A 20333-nucleotide genomic window follows, 5' to 3' on the forward strand; every position below is an offset into this window, starting at 1 on the left:
CAGGACACCCTCCCCTGGGAGCCAGCCACAGGCAACAGCTTGTGTCCCTCGGGTTGTGCCTATGAACATAGCTCATTTTCCCTCTGGCATATTAGTGCAAAAGTGATTTCTGATTAAATACTTTAGATTGAACAAATATGTTTTGTGGGGGTTTTTTCTCCTTAAAACCTTTCTGGTGCCCCTGTACAAGTGTTCGTGAAGGTAATCTGAAAAAGGATGAGGCCAAAAAGGAAATGACAATCACAAATTTGGGGAAACAGGAAAGTCAATGGATATGTGGCCAATGGGAGCAGATCTAAGGAAACTAAATTTGAACCGGCAGAAAGGGGAAGCCAAGAAGCCAGCCTTGCATGCCCCTGTACTGAAACCCAAGATGAGAAGTCTCTTGACCTAGCAGCAAAGTCACTGAGCCCTTCCCCTCAAACTCTGACCACCGGATTTGCAAAGTCAAAGCAAGATGTTGAAAGTCTTCTCTCAAAGGAAAAAGACCAGCAAAAAAAAAAAGCAGCACATTTTTTAGTAAATCATAAAAACTAGAGAGAGTCTGTCAATGAATGGCCAAGAGCAATCACACTATAGTGAGCTCTGCCTGGGCACAGAGAGCTTCCATAACCAAGGGAAGCCTCTAATGTGGAACCAGAAGCTTCTAATGTGAAACCAAGACAAAGAGGAAGGAAAGAAGGAAGGAAGGAAGGAAGGAAGGAAGGAAGGAAGGAAGGAAGGAAAAAATCCAAAAGAAGAAACGATAGTGCAGAAAAAGAAAGTTTAATAATAGAGCATCAGTCTTAAGAGATAAGAAATGATATCACACCCATGAAACAAGAATAGGATGCATAAAAAGGAACAGAGAATATGAAAGCACTTTTAGAAATTAAAGATATGATGACTGAGGTGGGGGAGAGAATGGAGTGCTAGGGATGGAGCTCGGTGGAGTGCTATGAATGGAGCCCCATTTGACTCATCTGCATGGTCAAGTCCATGGCTTCAATCCCTGGTACCGCAAAAAAAAAATTTTTTAATTAATAGATAAAAGTTGAGGCATTTTGTTTTATTTCATTCTCTTGTTTTGGGTTTTGTTTGGGGTTTTTCTGGGTTTTTTAAGCTGACATAGTATATCCACAGAAATGAAAAGTAGAAGAAATGTACCCTCTTAAAGAGCCAGTCTAAGAAGTCCTATGTACAAATACTGAAGTTCTAGAAAGCGGATAGGGAACGCAGAGAAGGAAATTATCAACAAAATAATTCAATATTTTTTTCAGAACTGAAAACAAACATTTCAGATGACAAAAGTCCATTCAATACCCAACAAGCAAAATAGACCTATACCAAGGAACAGAATTGGACATTTTCACAACAGCAAGCCAAGAACAGATAAATTAACTTGTTCACTTCATACATGATTTGTACACACACATACACACACACAGAGGCATGCATATATATGTCCCTCTCTATGACCCTTTCACTAACATTTCAAGGTAGGGCATTTAGATGACATGGAAAATTTTAAAAATTAAATAGCTGCTAGCCTGAGTGTGTGCACAAATATTATTTATATCTAAGTCAAAGAGTATGCAGTGGTTACATTTCTTTCCTATATAGGAATTTTTTCCTTCCTAGGGTTAGTAACTGGCTTTTTTATTAAATACTCTCCCCCCAGACAACTTCTTTGCCTTAAAATTAAACAGACTTGCATTCAAGCCCCATTTGCTGTACTTAATTGTACAACCTTAGACAAGTTATTCACCCATATGAGCTCACTTTCTATGTCTACATCTACCTATATAGACAGATAAAGATACACATATTTTATATGTAAATATAAATACACATATATATAAATAAAATTAAAATGATAAGATCTGTCTCACAGGGTTGCCACCTCAATCATATGAGTTAATGCCTAGTCCAGCACATTAGGTGTTTAACAAACGGTAGCTATACTTTACTGCAGATCACCACAGGGGATGTCCTCAAAGTTGTTCTCACTCTGATGGAGCTAATGAGCTCATCTCTACTTTATCCACACTTCCATTTCATTTTTCACAATACGTATAGTTGCTTAAGCCGGGGAGCAAAGATGACCAGACCATGGCGAGAATGGCTCTCACTCCTGGCCTCGAGAGCACCTCGTGCTAACCACATAAACTGGACAATCCAGCCTTGTGACCTATACATTAGCAGGAGAAAGTAGCTCTGATCTTGTTGCCCGGCTGTGTTTCCTGCGGGCCGATGTCGGTCTGTGGGCATTGCCCCGCTTTGCCAATCCATTTCTCAGTCTCTCTTGCATACACACATTTTAACAAGCCAGCTCTCGTGTTCAAGTAGTACCCAGGATCAGTCCGCCCTCCAACTCCCCTTCCTTACAATCAGCAAATTTTAGGTAAACAAATACCTCTCATTAGTTTTACAAGTCATTTAATAGGTGACCAACAGGGAAATTTCTCTTTTACTAATACTGCTATGATTTTCTGATGATGCTCTGACTTCGGAATATAAATTAGCCTTGGTTTTGCACAGCTCTGAGGCCTTGTATATCCATGACAACTACTCTCCTTTGTCTTAAAATATAATGTCTAATTGCAGTTTTACTGAAGACTTAAAATCCCATTTTCCCTCCAGAGGAAAATATCCATCACTAGAGTTTATGAACATTTATTACTTATAGCAAATCCTAGGAAACAAATTGGATTTTTTAAATCTGTGATTTTTAGCACATTAGGCTATTCACCGGGAAGGCGATGCTTACAGAAAAAAGCTTGTGGGATAATGAGGCAGCAATCTCACCACCACCTTGTTAAGACAAACACAATTGAGAAGATCATCTGCAGAGTTTGCTGGATTGTGAAATTTGCTTTTAGAAAGGGAAATATCACATAATAGTCAGAGGACAAGTGGCAATTCTTAGTGACTCCTCCCCATCCCCACCCCCAGAGTCCGGATAGGACTGTCACTTTGCCTGCCTCACCTGAGCTTCAATCCCCCCCCCCCCCCACTGCCGGGATTATATGAAAGCTTGTTGAGTTGTATGAAAAAGCAGGGCTGAATTCTTTCTCACCTCCTTGAGCCAGAATTAAAACCCCTTGGTTCCTTCTCTGAGCATGCGCGTGCGGTACACACACACACACACACACACACACACACACACACACACACTCACACCCATAGATTCCTAGAAGTACACTTTTCTGCTGGCCCAAGAGAGAAAATCAATACACACCCAGCAAATATTTGAGCTGCATTTATATAAGCAATTCCTTTATGAGAAACAAATTCCAACCACAGCAATTTCAAAGACCTAAAGGAGAGAATATCATGGCATTTCTTTAAAAAAAAAAAATGCTTTTCTCGGTGGAGAAGGATGTTTTCCTAGATAAAAAAAAAAAAAAAAATTCCAAGCCAATGCTCCTTTTGTATCAAATTTTCTCCTTTGTATCTCTACCTAACTCCATCCCACCTTGGTCTTCTGTGCTCTTTCTTGAAGGTATACTATTTTCTACATAATAAAGGTTCGGTCCCAAGGGGTATTCTTTGCGGAAATACTAGGAAGAACTCAGAAGAAGAAAGGCGCTTGTTGTTTTCAAGGTCGCACCTGAGAGTATTTAACTGTTAAAGGTATGGGAGTCGAGTGCCTCAGACGACACTTGAAACTTGAAAGACAAGCGGTAGCCGTGGGTCTCTACCGCGTGTACGGGCATGGGGGTACCTGGTCCACTGGAACTTCAACCTGCGTGTCCTCATCTTCTTGGACTTCTGCTGCCCCCCGCGTTTCAGACCTCTCTGTTCCAGCTTTGAAGACTCCTTCATCTGGTGAGACAAATACAGTGAAAATCAAAGTCCAATGGTGACATCGTGTGGCTGCGTATTGAAACTGCAGTGAAATGCTTGCTTTTTTTTTTTTTTTTTTTTTTTTTTTTTTTTGTACTGGGGATTGAACCCAGCTGGTGCATTCTATCTCTGAGCTACACTTCCAGCCCTTCCCAATTTTAACAGAGTCTTACTACCATTGCTGAGCTAATGATTGCTTTTTAATAGTATTTGAGATTGCTTTTTTTTTTTTTTTTGGTGGTGGTACTGGAGTTTTGGGAAACCCTTCTACCTCTGAGCTACACTCCCAGATATCTATTTTTTATATTTTTATTTGTAAACAGGGTCTCTTAAGCCAACAAGGCTGGCTTCGAACCTGCACAATCCTCCTGTCTCCGTCTCCCAAGCGCGGGGATTACAAGCGTGCGCCACCACGCCCGGCAGGATTGCTTTTTAATAGTGTTTGAGTTCCCTTTAGGGTGATAGGATTTTGACAGCCCCCACCTCAATCCCCCCAGTTCTTCCATATTTTCACTAGGCAAGGTACAGTAGCCACACGATCAGCCCAGCAAGCAGGACAGAGTGTGGCTAGAACCATGGCTTAACCTTTGCTACCAATTTAGTGACATGCCACCAGACCTACAGTACTGAGCTAGGAAGGACAATGTGGACCTCCGTTGAACCCTCCCAACCACCAACCAGTGAGGAAGCCTGGTGCCTTAAAACAAAACTGCCTTTAGATATTGTCCTTTCCCAGGAAATACACCCGGAGCTGTAAGCACGTATGTTTGTATCACACTGAATCCCACTGAATGATGTAGAGCTGCGATGCACAGGAGAATACTATACGTTCTATAGTATACCAGAATAGCTTTATTCAGCGTAATGTAAACAAAAAAAATATTTTTAGTGCAAGAGAATCACAGAGCTGGCTTTCCATATGGCACCAAACAATTGGTGGTATTTATTCTGTAGATTCCTGCAAGATTTTCACAACCTATGACTTTTAAGTCCTTCACCGTAAAATGTAACCTAAATCTCTAAGACTTCAGGTTAAGCTCCTTTCACTTGCTTTCCTCTGGAAAGCAATAATCGCTGTTTTCCATATCTGAAGTGATTTTAATGTCCCCCCTCAGCCTTCTCTTCTCCAGGCCAAGTAATCAAAGGATCACAGGGCCATTTGTCATTCTGTCTACTTGCCTCTAGACAAGTTTAATGCTCCAGCCGTCCTCACAGATGTGTGCTCTGTCCAATTTTTAAGGCTCTCCAGGGATGGAAATTTCACCTCCTTCCCTGGTAATCTATTACAGTGTTTGATTACCCCTCTAGTTGAGAAAATATGTTTTTATCTTTTGCCTTAAAGTCCCCTCTGTCTGCGTAAGAGAAGCCTGTTTCCCAGAGCCCAATTATTTAATATATTTGCTGTAATGATGCTTCTTATGGCCAAAGTTACAACATCGCCCTTAATTAGATGTGAGATGCATCTTTACATTTGCGGGGGAACCATTGTTATATGCTCGGCGCCGTGTGAGCCAATGTGATACCCTAAGAGGTGGAGGAGATGCAGCTTCCCTCAGGTAGTATCCGGCCCACGAGATGGAGAGAGATACCGAGCTGATGAGATGCATTAGGTAGGGGATAGACTGAGACCTGTCCAGGTGAGGATGGGAAAGAAAGAGGGAGGGAAATCGGACACATCTCTCGTTCATTTCCAAAACTGCCTTAGAAGACAACAATCACAGCCAGGTATCAGAATCAGCAGACTATAGTTACGACTTATATTCATGACTTTGAGGATGACATTTTTATCCAAATGTCACACTTGCTTACAAAAATACCACAAAGAGAAACCCACAGACACCAAAAGAATCTATTCTTAGATCCACAATCCATGAAATGTTTAACTATATCCAAAGAGAGCCGTGAAGAGTTTGCAAATGTGTTTTCAGAATAAGCAATCCACCAGAAAAGGCAAATACGATCGATGATAACAAATATAATAAAATTGAACGAGCACTGGAATGGAAAATGGTAGCCATAGGATTTAAACTGCAAAGAGGCAAATGTACAGTGGCAGGAATTGAGAATACTGAGATAAAACTGTTTGCCTTGGGTGTGGGAAGAGGCTGGCTCCCAAGTGGTGAACAGAGATGTTTAAGCCATCTCTTTTAACAACACAGAACAAGAGACAGAAGTTAGAAAGGAATTCATGAGAATAAAGAGGGACCCAAAACAGAAGGCAGCTATAGAGTTACCATGTGACAGAAGAGAGCCCACTAGGGTTTTAATTTTCACTCTAAAGGCTGCGTAACATTAAAGGTGGAGCTACCAGGCATGGTGGCGCACCCTTGTAATCCCTGTGCTTGGGAGGCTGAGACAGGAGGATCGCACAAGTTGGAAGCCAGCCTCAGCTACTTAGTGAGGCTCTCAGCAACTTAGTAAGACCGTTTCCAAATAAAGTGTAAAATAGGTCTGGGAGTATAGCCCAGAAGTAGAAAAGCCCCTGGGTTCCACCCCAGTACCACACACACAAAAAAATTAAAGGTGGAGCAATATTAATTTTAGGGCAAACATACTTTTAAAGCACTTTATTATAAATTGCTTATATAATATGCATGAATTTTTAAAAACTTGGAAGATGAAAAATAAACAAGCATGACCTTCTGATCTCATGACCCAGATGTAACTGTAAGTAATGTTTTGACAATTCTCCCTGCCTCCCTCTCTCTCTCATACACACACACACACACACACACACACACACACACACACACTGGATTATATTATACATATAATTTATGTCATTTTTACTTTAAAATCATACTATGAACACGCCATTCAATGTTAGTTGAAAATAATAAAATTTAGTGATGCTATATCATAATTAATGGAAACAGAAGTTTTAAATGAGCAGAGTAAACTTTCGACCACTAATGTCCAGTGACCGTGTCGTACGAGCTGCTCAGTGGCCGTACCTGGGAAGGTCAGAGGGCTCTTCTCTGAGAGCCCAGCACCTCGTGGAGGGAGAGCACACAGGCGTGAGCCACTTCTCTCTCCACATCTGTGGCCGGCATCTCCATACTACCTTAGGAAACAAGAGAAAAGCCAAATCCCCAGTTGAATCCCGCCCTGCCCGGTGCCCCACCTCCTCACACACTCCCCCCACCAAACTAGCCCCTGGGCCCACTAGCTTCCCAGTTTTGATCCAACTAACTCAAGAAACCCCCCAGCCTCTTCACCAGGCTCTTCCCCTCCTTCATGTCCATGGCAACCTCATGGACTCCTTCCCTCTCCATCTTGCTATGAGCATCTGAGTGGTACCACCCAGGGGAGAAGCCACCCCACAACTTGGTCCAAATAGCAATTGGACTCCCTCAATACCCCCTCAGCCCCACCTTGCCACACACCATCTTCACATAGAGTGATGTCCATCCCAGCCCGCCTGCAGCCAGGACCAAAGCACAGAACTGCAGCACTGTCTGTCCCATGCCCTCCCTCCCGCCCAGCTCATTGTCCCTGCTCTGAGCCTATGGTGGCTGCATGTTACAGTCTACACACAATGAATCCTAGTCAATGTCCATGTCTTCATGAGGATTGCCTCCAATCTATCCCCAAAGCCCACAACCAAACACAAGCATTGCCTCCCCTGTACACTTATTATCACACAAGCCTTATTTATGCATAAATCACACTTGGTTTTATCAGTTTCTTTTACTGACTCAGCTCCTATCCCACTGCACCCTGGACTCCTCCAGGCACAGACCAGACCACATTTGTCTTTGTGAGTCTCAGCACAATGTCTGCCTCACAACAGGTTTTGAGAAAGTATTTGTTAAACTGAATAATACAAAGCATTATAGAAACACCAAACTTCTGGCATTGCCTGGGAGTATTATTTGCAATAGAATTTGTATGAGTATAGTGTTTAACCATAGCCAAGATCTGTGGGCCAATGTGAATGTTCCAAAGTCAATCAGGCCATAAATCAGAATGTTAACATCATTCGACACAAAAGATTTGCCAAAAAAAAAGCCAGACTACAATGGCAAAGAATTTAAGTGATGGAATATGTTCCCCTTCTGTTGATGCCGTGGCAAAACATAACTGAAGATACACTCCATGGAAAAGTCAAAGAAAAAAATGTTGAAAATTGAAAACACCTGCGTGCATAGCGAAATTTCCTGGGAAATTTGCAAAAGTGTTCTTTTTTATAATGGACCATATTATTCATACATTTTTAAAATCTTACCCTTTTCCCCTTATTATTATGACTCATTTAAATTGGCAATTTAAATCACAATCACAATTATCATGTGCAATGGTTATGCAGTTATTCCTCGAGCAACACCAGATATCCTAGCCACAACTCATCAAAGGTATAAGTCACGTGGAATAGAGATGTTCAGCCATCAATGGGACATGAAAATAGTTTTGGTGCCACTTGGGATATTCATTAAAACACACCAAATCAGCAGGCAAGTGACCTTTTGGCCACAGACTGCCCATCTCTACACTTTTGCTGTGCCATTGACCATCTTGCACACATTCAAAATCTCTTCCTAGACCCTCCTCATAAGCATCAGTGTAATTTTCAACTGCTTATGAAATTATATCTTAAGTATTAGCAATTTTGTTTCCCCTAAAATTAATTGTACACAGTAAGAACAATAGCAGAATACCTGTACAGCATAGCAAAGTAAATTTTGGTGAGGAAATTGGGTTCTTGGTTAAAGTGATAACAGGACGATTATCCCTCATCTTCAACTCTGCCGCCCTTGTGGAACACCTAGTTTCTAGCTGTCTGAGATCCCTGCCTCGATCCCTCAGCCCCACACTTTCCCTACTCTTTCTAATCTACTCTTGCAGCAGCAAAATTTTCTTGCCAAAATTATCAACAACCGTTAACAATGATCATTCTATAGGTTCGTTCACTTGGTCTCTTAGCAGCTTCTAAAACAAACTCTTCTTCTTCTTCTTCTTCTTCTTCTTCTTCTTCTTCTTCTTCTTCTTCTTCTTCTTCTTCTTCTTCTCCTCCTCCTCCTCCTTCTCCTCCTCCTCCTCCTCCTCCTCCTCTTCTCCTCCTCCTCCTCCTTCTCTCTCTCTCCTCTCTCTTCTCTCTTCTCTCTCTCCCTCTTCTCTTCTCTTCTCTTCTCCTCTCTCTCTCTTTTCTCTTCTCTCTCTCTCCTCTCTCTCTCTTTTCTCCTCTCTCTCTCTTCCTCCCTCTCTCTCTCTCTCTCTCTCTCTCTCTCTCTCTCTCCATTTCACTATTCTGGATTCACCAGCATCACCAGCATCTTCACCCACGTCTCCCTGATAGTCCATCCTGTTCAACTCCTACCTGTTGGACCACCCCTAAAGCTGCATCATGGGTCATTTCTCTACCTACCCTATTTGTAGGTAATGCCATCGAGACCATAGTTTGGACACTGTCCATATGCCAGTAATTCTCTAGGATATATCTCCAGCCTTGGGATCTTCATAGATCCCCAAACATATATGTCTCTCTGATTGCCTAACTCAACATCTCACCATGGGGTTCTGGCAGACATCTCAACATTAACATTGGCCTACACAGAGCTAGGAAACGGACTCTGGTTTCCCACTCTACACTGCTTATATACCCCATGCTCTCCACCTTCCCCACCACTCAATTGCAAAATCTGGGAATTACCCTAGTTCCTTCTTGCCCTTGTTCCTTACATCCATTTCATCATTAAATCTTGTTAGTTCACTCTTTTTCAAAAATGCATGCCAAATCCATGCATGTATTTCTATTTCTACTGCCAACTTAGTGTAGTCACCATTATTTGTTGGATGGGCTACTGTATCCTCTTACAAATAAGCATCCCACTTCTTCCACTCATGTCCTATTATTCATCTTCTAGGTGATAGTCACATGATATTAATAGATGATGAAAAAATTTAACCCATTCTACAGCTAAGAAGCTCTCCAACATTATATCCTCCCATGACTGAATTGAATGTCCTTACTGATGAAGACTTATGAAGACTTATAAAGATCTGGTGGTGAAGTTGCTTATAAACTGCATTTTATATCACCTTCTCCTTGTCCATTAAACTCCCACTACAACCACCTCCCCCTACCTTATGGCTCGTTACATCTTATGCTCTCTCTTCCTGGAATCTTCTTTCCTCTTCTTCCTTCAATAACTACTCCTAGTTATTCAGATCTCGGGCAACCCTCCTCATTCTGATGCCAGCGATGACCCAGGCATCCCTCTTGCCCTACTTCAGTTCTCTGCCTGGCACTGATTACTGGCTGATATTTATGTTCATTCGTTTGTCTGGTGATTCCATTTGTTACATTCCACCCAAGTACAAGTTCCAAGAGAGCAGGGGGCTTGTCCACACACCTCACTACTCCCTCCCCACCGCTGGAGCTCAGTGCAGAGGAGAATATAGGAGAGGGTTGTTGCATGATGAAGAGAGGGCAGTCAAAAAGGTTTGCTGTAGGCCGGGCGCGGTGGCGCACGCTTGTAATCCCCGCGCCTGGGAGGCGGAGACAGGAGGATCGCGCTGGTTCGAAGCCAGCCGTGCTGGCTTAAGAGACCCCATTTCCAAATAAAAAAGTATAAAAAATAGGTCTGGGAGTGTAGCCCAGAGGGAGAAGGGCTTCCAGGAACCCCAGTACCACCACACACACACACAAAAAAAAATGGTTTGCTGTATTGAGACAGAACGTAAGGAGCCAAGAACTTGAAAACCACTATCCTGATTTATTCATTCTTCATGCTTTTATGGGGTTTTGCCCCAGTCCAGCCACACTTGGCAGTACAGCATTAGAAGGAGGATGCGGAAAAGAAAAATGGGATTTGAAAAAAAAAGATCAAAGTACAATCAATCTACAAGGGGATCGACCTTTCATTTATGTGTCAAAGGCAGAAAAGTGGTTCCTTATAGATGCCTACATCCCAGTGCTTGGAAACCGTGAATATGCTGACTACACAGCAAAGGAGAAGCGAGATTACAGAGGAGCTAAGGGCTAATCGGCTGGCCCTAAGATGGGAGATACCTCCGGGTTTTTCAGGTGGATGCACTACAATGGCAACGGCCCTTTTAAGTGAAAGAGAAGGGTAGAAGAATGAGAGCCAGAGTGATACAGTATAAGAAAGAATTGAGCCGCCATTTCTGCCTTTGCAGACAGAAGGGGTCATAAGCCAAGGAGTGTGGGCAGCTTCCAGAAACCAGAGATGCAAGAACCCCAATACCCTCCTAGAGCTTCCAGAAGGAAAGAGGCCCTGAGATACTTTGACTTTATAGCCTAGTGGAGCTCATTTTGAAATTCTGTCCTCCAGAAATAGATTTGTACTATTTTAAGCCAATAATTCGGGGGCAGAGGGGTTTGAGACTGTTGGCAATGGAAATAGCAACAATAGGAAATTAATATACCACATGTATATAAGGAATGGTACCCCAAAAATGAAGGCAATAGCCACCACCGCCCTTGCTGAGGCCAGCAGAGGCCGGCTGGGCTGGACTGGGCGAGGCAGCTGCTCAGACACTCACTGTTCCTCCTGCTGATAAGGTAAAGACCAGAAAACCCTCCTTTGAGCCCTCTGCCCTTTGTTTTTCTTCCTCAGGTGTTATCATTTCTCTTTCTCCCTCCCCTAAAAAATGCAAACCACCACCACCACCCCCCAGACACCCACATGTCTGACAAAAGAAAGAGGATTAGCTATTTCCAGTCTTCCCTTCCCTAAAACCTTTGTAATGGAAGCTACTCGCTAACAAACTAAAAAGTGAGGATAAATTTGATACACAATACTGCTCTCATTCAATTACTACACCAAGGATCAAATTCAATGCTTGGATGCACGCTGCACCCAGATCCGGCTCTAATCTTTTTTTCTTTGAATCATGAATAGACATTTTAGTGTATATTACACAGTAAAGCAAAAACAAACACTCTGGTAAAAATAAATAAATAAATAAAAATGCTCCTCAATTATTTTTCACTTATCCCTTATGAATTTTATTGCCTAAAAAATGAAAGCAGAGCTGCTGAGGTAGGGAAGCCATCTCATCGCTGTGTTGTTCATAATAACTATGAATCTGTTTCCCCCTCTGAAACATGAAGCACATACTCTTGTGTTCCCAGCCTTTCTGCAGCTACAACAGTAGAAACGAAAGCGTGTTTGATGTATTAGCAACGCTAACTTAACATCTCTACAGATCTCTAACTTCCTCCAATAAAAAACTTATCAAATTATAACTGATGTATTTAAGTACATGTAGTAAGGCCAACAATCTTGCTCTCCTGCCTGAATTATTAAAAATTATTCTTAAACAGCATATTATCATACTGTGATACATGTAGTGTTTGAAATTGTTTGAGATATATCAGGATAAATAAGAAGAAAAGGTAACATTGAGATGACCAATTCTAAATGCTTTCATTAAAATCTTTAGATATCTATTAACTGGAAGCTCTCTCTGTGAGCAAGGAAGTTGACTGCAACTATATACATAGGTTTCCCCTGATGTACTACTGAGGCTGCCTAATAAAAATGTTAAACCAAATGTAAAGCAAAACATTAGCATCAAAAAATCAGCTCCCAGCCGGGTGTGGTGGCACACGCTTGTAATCCCAGCAATTGGGAGGCTGAGACAGGAGGATCATGGTTGTGGACAGCCTCAGCTACTACTTAGTGAGGCCCTTTGCAACTCAGTGAGACCCTGTTACAAAAATAAAAGAATAAAAAATAGGGTTGGGGGTGTAGCTTGGAGGTAGAATGCCTCTGGGTTCCATTCTCAGTACTGCAAAAAAAAAAAGAAGAAGAAAGAAGAAAGAAGGAAAGAAAGAAAGAAAGAAGGAAGGAAGGAAGGAAAGAAAGAAAGAAAGAAAGAAAGAAAGAAAGAAAGAAAGAAAGAAAGAAAGAAAGAAAGAAAGGAAGGAAGGAAGGATAAAATAGGGCTGGGGGTATAGCTTGGAGGTAACAAGCCTGAGTTCAATCCCCAATACCACACACACAGAGAAAAAAAAAAAAAAACTAGTCAATGACGGTGAATGTTCTGAGTGCATCTTATTTGGTGCAGTGACAAATCCCAAATGTCTTTCAATCAGTTAATCGTGTCCTATAAGCTCAAGTAAAAATTCTACAGGAATAAGAATGTCACATCATTTTCTTAGCAATTTATAATGCTACATGAATTTGACTTTATCCATACATATCCTTATATGGGCTGAAATTTTTATAACCACAGTTTAAAACACCTGGCTTCTTTCCACTGCCTGACTCCCACTCCAGGGTATTAAGTATCATTTGTTATGAAACTGATATATAAATTTGACTATTAAATATTTGCATAGAATTGATTTTAACCACCACAGGTATTTGATCTTAACTTTAAGTGGATGTAACAAAATATTCTAAGTATAGAGAGAAAGCAAAAGTAGGATTATTATCATTGATTTCCCCTAAATATGGGCAATTTTGTTCTTATCTCTACATTTATATTTTATTTCTCTTAGATATAGATGTTTTAGGGTATCATCAAAATCAGAAATTTACTCAAAGTAAAAGGAGCAAAGCATATATTTATAATATATATAAATCACAATGCCTTTCTTTCTGACTTAAATAAATTTTAAAATGATTTCTGAAGTCTTTTTTTTTTTGGGGGGGGGGGTTCCTGGGGATGGAACCCAGGGGCATTTGACCTCCGAGCTATACCCTCTGCCCTGATTTTTATTCTTTATTTTCAAACAGGGTCTCACTAAGTTGCAGAGAGTCTCACTAAGTAGCTGAGGCTGAGGCTATCTGCAAACCACGATCCTCCGGTCTCAGCCTCCCAAATGCTGGGATTACAAGCATGTACCACCACCCCCAGCTCTGAAGTCTTTTTCAGATATGTGAGACTGACAATGATTAAGATCACCTAAACCAACAAGTATATAAAACTTTACTTTTTCATTTCTATCCTTATAAAAATTACACTACAGCCAGGCGTGGTGACGCACGCTTGTAATCCCAGCATTCGGGAGGCTGAGACCGGAGGATCGCGGTTCGCGGACAGCCTCAGCTACTTAGTGAGGCTCTCTGCAACTCAGTGAGACCTTGTTTCAAAACAAAGAATAAAAAATTGGGCAGGGGGAGTAGCTCGGAGGTCAAATGCCTCTGGGTTCCACCCCCAAACCCCCCCCAAAAAAAATTACACTACAAATGAGTTTTAATTCATTAGAATAATTGAATTTTTCCTCTTTCCACCCCAGGGACTTGGAGATACCTAAAAAAATGGACTGAAATGCACGATTTCTGTTCTTAATTCTGACTGACCCAGCTACCTCCAGGTTCAAAGCCAATCTCTGCAACTTCAAAATAAAAAATATAAAGGGCTGAGTGTATAGCTTACCATTAGAATGCCCCTGGGCACAATCCCCAGTTTCAAAGAAAGAGAGGGACAGAGAAAAAGGTAAAAAAAAAAAAAAAAAAAAAAAAAGAAGTAAAGACAGACTTCAGAGGCCACTCACTCGAAACGTTTGGCTGTAAAGAGTCCACAGCCCTGCAAAACCCAACTCAGAGGCCCAGGGATGTGGAGATCAGAAGGAATGAGAGCTGGGGTGGAAGCCCGTGTCTCCTACTCCTGCCTTCCAGTGAATTTATCACAGATGTCAACCTCAAAGCTGTTGCCAAGGCTGTGTTCCTAATGCACGAGCAAGTCCCATGAAAGCCAAATATTCCTGCAGAAACCCAAACAGTTCCCATTCAGCCATGGCCAAGTTAAAACAAAACAGTGAATCTTGAAAGCATAAATGTAGATGGAAGTGTACTTCACGAGTATACCCATCATTCTCATGACACAGACATTTATTGGAGTTTAATCCTTAGGTAAAACACTTCAATGAATTCCAGCATAGTCATCCACTGCAGGGAAACAGATAGGACAAGAAGGAGAGAAATCTACAGGCCATCAGAGCCCTGGACCACTTTCTACCTGACACTTAAGTGAATGTCATCTACTTAGTATAGTCATTAATACTCATTTCAGATAGAGAAATAAGACTCTGTAGCTTCAGAAGATGATTAAGAACTTATACAAGAAATCTAAAAAAAACAGAATCTAAAGGCAAACCAGGATCATAAATGTTCAAAATCTCTCTGCAGTTGATAAACTCAAGGGAGAAGATTGAAATCCTTCTCCAAAAAGTTTCTGAATTATATGTACAGCATATACTTAAAGGATTAAATACCTAGCTCAAATATAAATAGAAAAATGGACTAAATATGCATTTTTGAAAGTTAGTTATTAATCTCAATTATTATCAAATTACAGTTTTTAATAATCCAAGACTGCAGCACTCAACTTTCAACTGTTAGTGATAATATGTTTTACGATAATGTGTTTAATGTGATATTACTGTAGGTATAAACAAGTAACTACTTCCAATGTTTATCTGACTCTGAGACAGGTGCCAGTGGTCTTCACTTAAGGTAAAGTGACTTACAGTGAAAATATGCAAATCAGTCAAGTCATTGTGGATAAAGGGATTATTTTTCATCCTAATCAAATTGACACGGGTAATATGCCTGAATTGCTCATTAAATCTGAGTGAAGGCATCTTTAACTTGTCTTAGCATTTTGCAAATTAGCATATTTCTACTTGCTTTAGACAACCAAAGTAAGATCTCTCGAATCTGAGCCTTTCCGGTGTTTATAGAGCAGCCATAGTAATTTTTAAGAGAATGATAAAATTTTATCAAAGCTGATGCCTTGCTAAGATATAACTTAGCTTTGATCAGTAGTTAATCTTCCATCCTGACATCAAATGGAAATTACAATGTACTCACTTTAGCATATCTTCTTGGGGTATGCTTCAAGTCTACAATTCTAGGAACTGATGTCAATAAACAGCTGATAAAAACAAAATATTTTTGTAAGATATTTTTCCCTGCAATAGATGCCATGGTCATTTAAACAATTCTATTGAACTCTAGTTGAGATGGTTCCTTAACCACAGATATGCCCATATGTGTGTAGTTTATGTAAACATAAAATGTTGAGCCATCAATGGGAAAAGAGATCACAATAGCCTAAACTAATGATAGAAGTGTGCACCTGGGCCATAAAATGGCACTGTTCGTTATGAAACTATCAAGGGAGAAAATTCAAAACAAAACAGCCAGCACTTTTCTCACTTTGATTTGATGTTCCAACAACAGATATTGACTGGGCAGCCACCAGGCTCTGCACTCATTCAATGTGCACTATCATGTATGAATTTGGTCTTTAAATGTATGTATGCTATGTTTTAGCAAAGATAGAAAATATTCTTCTTTTACATTTTAACCTATAACTGGAGTTCGTCACTGTCCTGATTTCATCCCAAAGGAATAATTCTTGCTTCCTAAATTTGGAAATGGTATCTTTCGGGTATTTTTGCTTCTTTCTTGACTTTCTTGACTGATAATTGAGAAATACAAATTATCTTCCCTATTTTCAGCTTGGTAGGGAAAGAAATTTAGCAATCTTTCATTGGATTTTTCATTAAACTATAATTTTCAACATTTCCCTTGTATTACATATAATGTGAATTAATATTTATTTGGTCATTATAATATTTTTAGATATATACTTTATAATAAAAAATAATATACAAATATAATATTATTCAAAATATTTTAACATTTAAAAATATTATTATAGTTCCAGATAAAGTATAACACAAATATTGGTAAACCTAAAAATTTATCTACCTATGGTAAATACCATGCAAAGTGTGTTACATGTGTTAACTCATTTAATGCCCATAACAACTTTATGAAATAATTATTAGTATTACCTGCATTTCACACCTAAGAAATGGAGAGACTGTCAAGTTCTTGGCTAGCAAGCCGAGAAAGCAAGTTTCCTATACAGCAATCTGACACAGGAGTCTGCACTGCTAATGGCGTTCCAGTGTGTTCTCATCTCTCAGTCATGACCCATTAGTGGATTGTGACATTAATTCATGGTTTGTAACTAGTGTTTTGGGCTTTTTCCAGGCTGGCTCTAAACTATAGGTGAGAAGAAACAAATTTGAAAATCATAAATGGAAGTGGCAGGACACAGAGGACGAAGGGGCTTTGGGAGACAGGAGGACTAGGTGTGAGCTCACACTGAGTAGACAAATGAGAAAAAGTGAGAAAGAATGCTCTTTAAAATACATCAAAATTTTAGGGCCAGGTAAGAAGTTAATCATTGGAGGATTAAGAGAGAACCATTGGCAACTTGTGCATAGAACCCAAGACATGAGTTTAATAAGTTTGGTGTGTGCTTTGGAGGGAGAGAAAAAAAAAAAGTTTCAACTTTTTTTTTTTAATGGACAGAATGCCAAGGACTTGGCTTGTATTTAAAAATTTTAGCCTATGATTGAATCTTCTAACCATTTTTTAGGATAACTTTTTTTCCAGATGAAGTAAAACTATATTTTTTCCTAACTTAGGGTTTAGCTGTTGGAATCCTTCCATAAAAGGCATAATTGCCAAAATAACCACAGGTTTAATACCTGATTATATCAGAAATCCCCGTGGAAATAAAAATGTTAATATGGGATATGAGTGTAACAGGCACTAACACACAGTATGAGAACATCCATAACAATTTCATTCTTAGCTCAAGAGTGAAAAGCAAGAGGTTTAATTTCAGGGTAAAGAATTTTGAAAAACATCTGTTTTTCTTAGATAGTCCTAAACACATACATATATATATATATATATATATATATATATATATTCCTTTTCATTGAAAACATAGTTAAAAATAAAGAGAAAACACCAAGTTGAGCTATAAATATAATATAATCCACAAGGAAATATAAACCACAAGGAAATAGAATAAACTAGAATACAAAATTTTTTTTAAAAAATCAAGAAATTGAATAAAAACCAGTGAAGTCACCAAGATCCATCATAATTAGACATTTTTATTTTCAATCATATTTACTTATTTGAATACACATTCCCCTTTTTGAGCAAAAGCTGAACTTTCAGGGAAAAAAAGACTAATTAAAGTGTACATTTTCACATGTATATGTGGGAGTAAAAATTATTTTCCCCTTTCCAAAAATCAGTGACCAAATGAATTTAACACACATTAATGAATTCCACGGGTGGGTTTAAATAGAACCTGGCAAATCTCTATCAGAAAACTTTTGGGGAAAGTTTCTAAGAGAGAGTTCATGACATCATTGAAACCCTGTCCAAGTGAACTGACTTCTTTATGAATACAAGTCTATGATTACTGGCACCTTCCAACTTTACATCTCAACGCACCACATGTCGTTCTTAAGTACACTGTAACCTGAGCATTTTAAAGTAGATGATGAAACATCTTGCAAGAGTCTCACATGGTCCCAGAGGAAGCACAGAGGGCTGGCACTTCTACACATGGTGAGCAGGATCAACTCCCGAAAACACAGTGTTGCTTTGCAGCTCCTGCTCCAAGCAGCATCCAGAAACCCTTATTTTGTGCCTTGGTCATCCTCCCTCACTTTCCCAACTTATCTGTTGTATGAGCCTCATGCAGGCTGCACCCATTTCACCTTCACTTGGGAGAGGCCTTTGAATTGTTAAAGGTGCTGCATGCTGGGAAAGAAAAACTGAATCTGTGCCTAAGCCACAGACCATCCCCAACAGAAACTTCTGTGCTAAGTAAACAATTCATATAAATGTTTTGCACATCTGACTCGCTTCTCTGAATTTATCAGCCTATAAAAAGAAGACATAAATCGCGCTGCATGGGGATTGTGCCAAACAGGCTCTTTCTGAATGACAGCATGTGTCTGAGGATTTGCAGCTAGCAATCGCAGCCATGCTTGTCTATGTAACCACAAACAGCGCTGAAAAAGAAAAGCAAAAGTATCAGAGAAAGAAAACGGTTCCAACTACTATGTATTTGAAAGGGCCTAAGAGTAAAAACTGTTCTTAAACTTCACTGTGCTGGGCTTTACCACCTTGAAATATAAAGGTGTAAAGTAGTAGTAGTAGTAGTAGTTGTTGTTGTTGTTGTTGTTGTTGTTGTTTTTAATGAATTAGTCATTTTTGGTTTTATTGTTTGGCCTTTTGGAGAAGGATCCTTGGGATTGAGCCAGGGACATTCTACCCTGAGCTGCCCTGTAGCCCTACTTTATTTTTTATTTTGAAACAGGGTCTCACTGTGTTGCTGAGGGTTCCTCTAAGTGGCTGAGGCTTCTGCCAGGGATCCTCCTATCTCCAGCATTAATGGATCTTGATGTTGTCTTTGACCTTCCTCTTATCATAGAGAAGTTCAATGATGGGGATCATTCATAGGTGCCCAGGGAGCACAGATTCTCACCAGCCCTCTTGGGAAAGACAAAAAGAGAGCTCTGGAAAGTGTTTCCCTGAGAGGCAGGGGTAGCATGGAGCTGGTATCACCGGAATTCACCAGGAATGGGCTCCCCATCCAGCTCTACCATCCACAAGCATTTCACTGGTTGACTGTTTCATTCATTCATTTCTTCCCTGATTGCAAACTCTACCGAGCTTCCATGCTTTGGAGGATGCAAAGACTGAGACGAGTCCTTGCTCCCAGGAAACAGCTGCATGTGCTCAGCACACTAAGTCTTCTAGTGACCTAAGGAACATCTGCTTGGGTGACAGCAACATCCAAAGGCCAAGACCCTGAACACCTGAGGAGAAAGGCGAGAGAGGAGATGATGCCCAAGCTGGTGTGAAAGAAAGAGGCACCCGTACCACACAAGGCCACACACTTGCAGAGCCGACCTGGTCAGGTGTGTCTGGGGAACTTCACACGAGAAGCACGGAGTGAGCGGAGGGGCTGAGGGAGACAAGGGCTGAGAGTGGAGGGAGCTTTTTCAACCAAGTGAAGGAGTTGGTCCTGAGCTTGGGAGGATGCAGAGGAGGAACAGGTTGAGATCCGAGCTTTAGAAAGGCCACTCCGGATACAACTTGGACCTAAGCTGTACTGGGGAAGAGCATGAGGCTGCAGAACAATGAGTGTGGATTTGTGTCACCTTGAGAAGCCAGGAGCAAACCCTGAGACCTTGACAGTGAAGGAGAGGCAGAAGAGATTAAGGGGTGAGTGAAGAGGCTGAGAAGACACAGAGGGAGAAGTGAGAGGAGAGACTGAGAGACCAGCAATGCTGCAAGACGGAAACCGTGTCTTTGAAAAGAGGGATGCCAGAGTTCAACACCAATAGAACTTTCACAGCTTGCTACGTACCTGGTACTCTACATGTTGACCTCAATGAACACCTAGAGGGCTCTTATGATGCTACTACTATCATCTGCCACAAAAACGTGCAGTCTCATTGAATAAATATACACATGTGTGCATACCATGTTTGTATGGACATATTAACATATATGTGGGATATCTGTGTCTATAGACATATAGATGTATATGCAGATGGACAGAAAGTTCACAAAGAAGTCCTAAAAACTGATTTTAACATTTGACTACGGAGTCAACCATACCGAATAACCGGTCTCTCCCTCACCACAGCCCCAACGGTCAGTCATGCAAAGCGTTCAACTCTTTGATTC

At 40.5% G+C, this 20333-nt stretch overlaps 1 protein-coding gene across 2 annotated transcripts in view; it reads right to left on the minus strand.

Moving 5' to 3' along the window:
- DCDC2 (doublecortin domain containing 2) overlaps window positions 1–20333 on the minus strand; it is a gene marked incomplete at its 5' end in the record, with an annotated part of 125250 nt that overhangs the window by 14158 nt on the left and 90759 nt on the right. Inside the window, one exon of one of the 2 annotated variants that reach the window (XM_080709835.1) lies at window positions 3707–3807. In XM_080709835.1, coding sequence (XP_080565961.1) covers window positions 3707–3807 — 101 coding nt within the window. Of the gene's footprint in view, window positions 1–3706; window positions 3859–20333 lie in introns of both variants that reach the window. The other variant, XM_080709836.1, reaches the window with a different exon arrangement.

Source organism: Muscardinus avellanarius (assembly GCF_963383645.1).
Source record: "Muscardinus avellanarius genome assembly, chromosome: 14".
In the NCBI taxonomy this organism is placed as follows: domain Eukaryota; kingdom Metazoa; phylum Chordata; class Mammalia; order Rodentia; family Gliridae; genus Muscardinus; species Muscardinus avellanarius.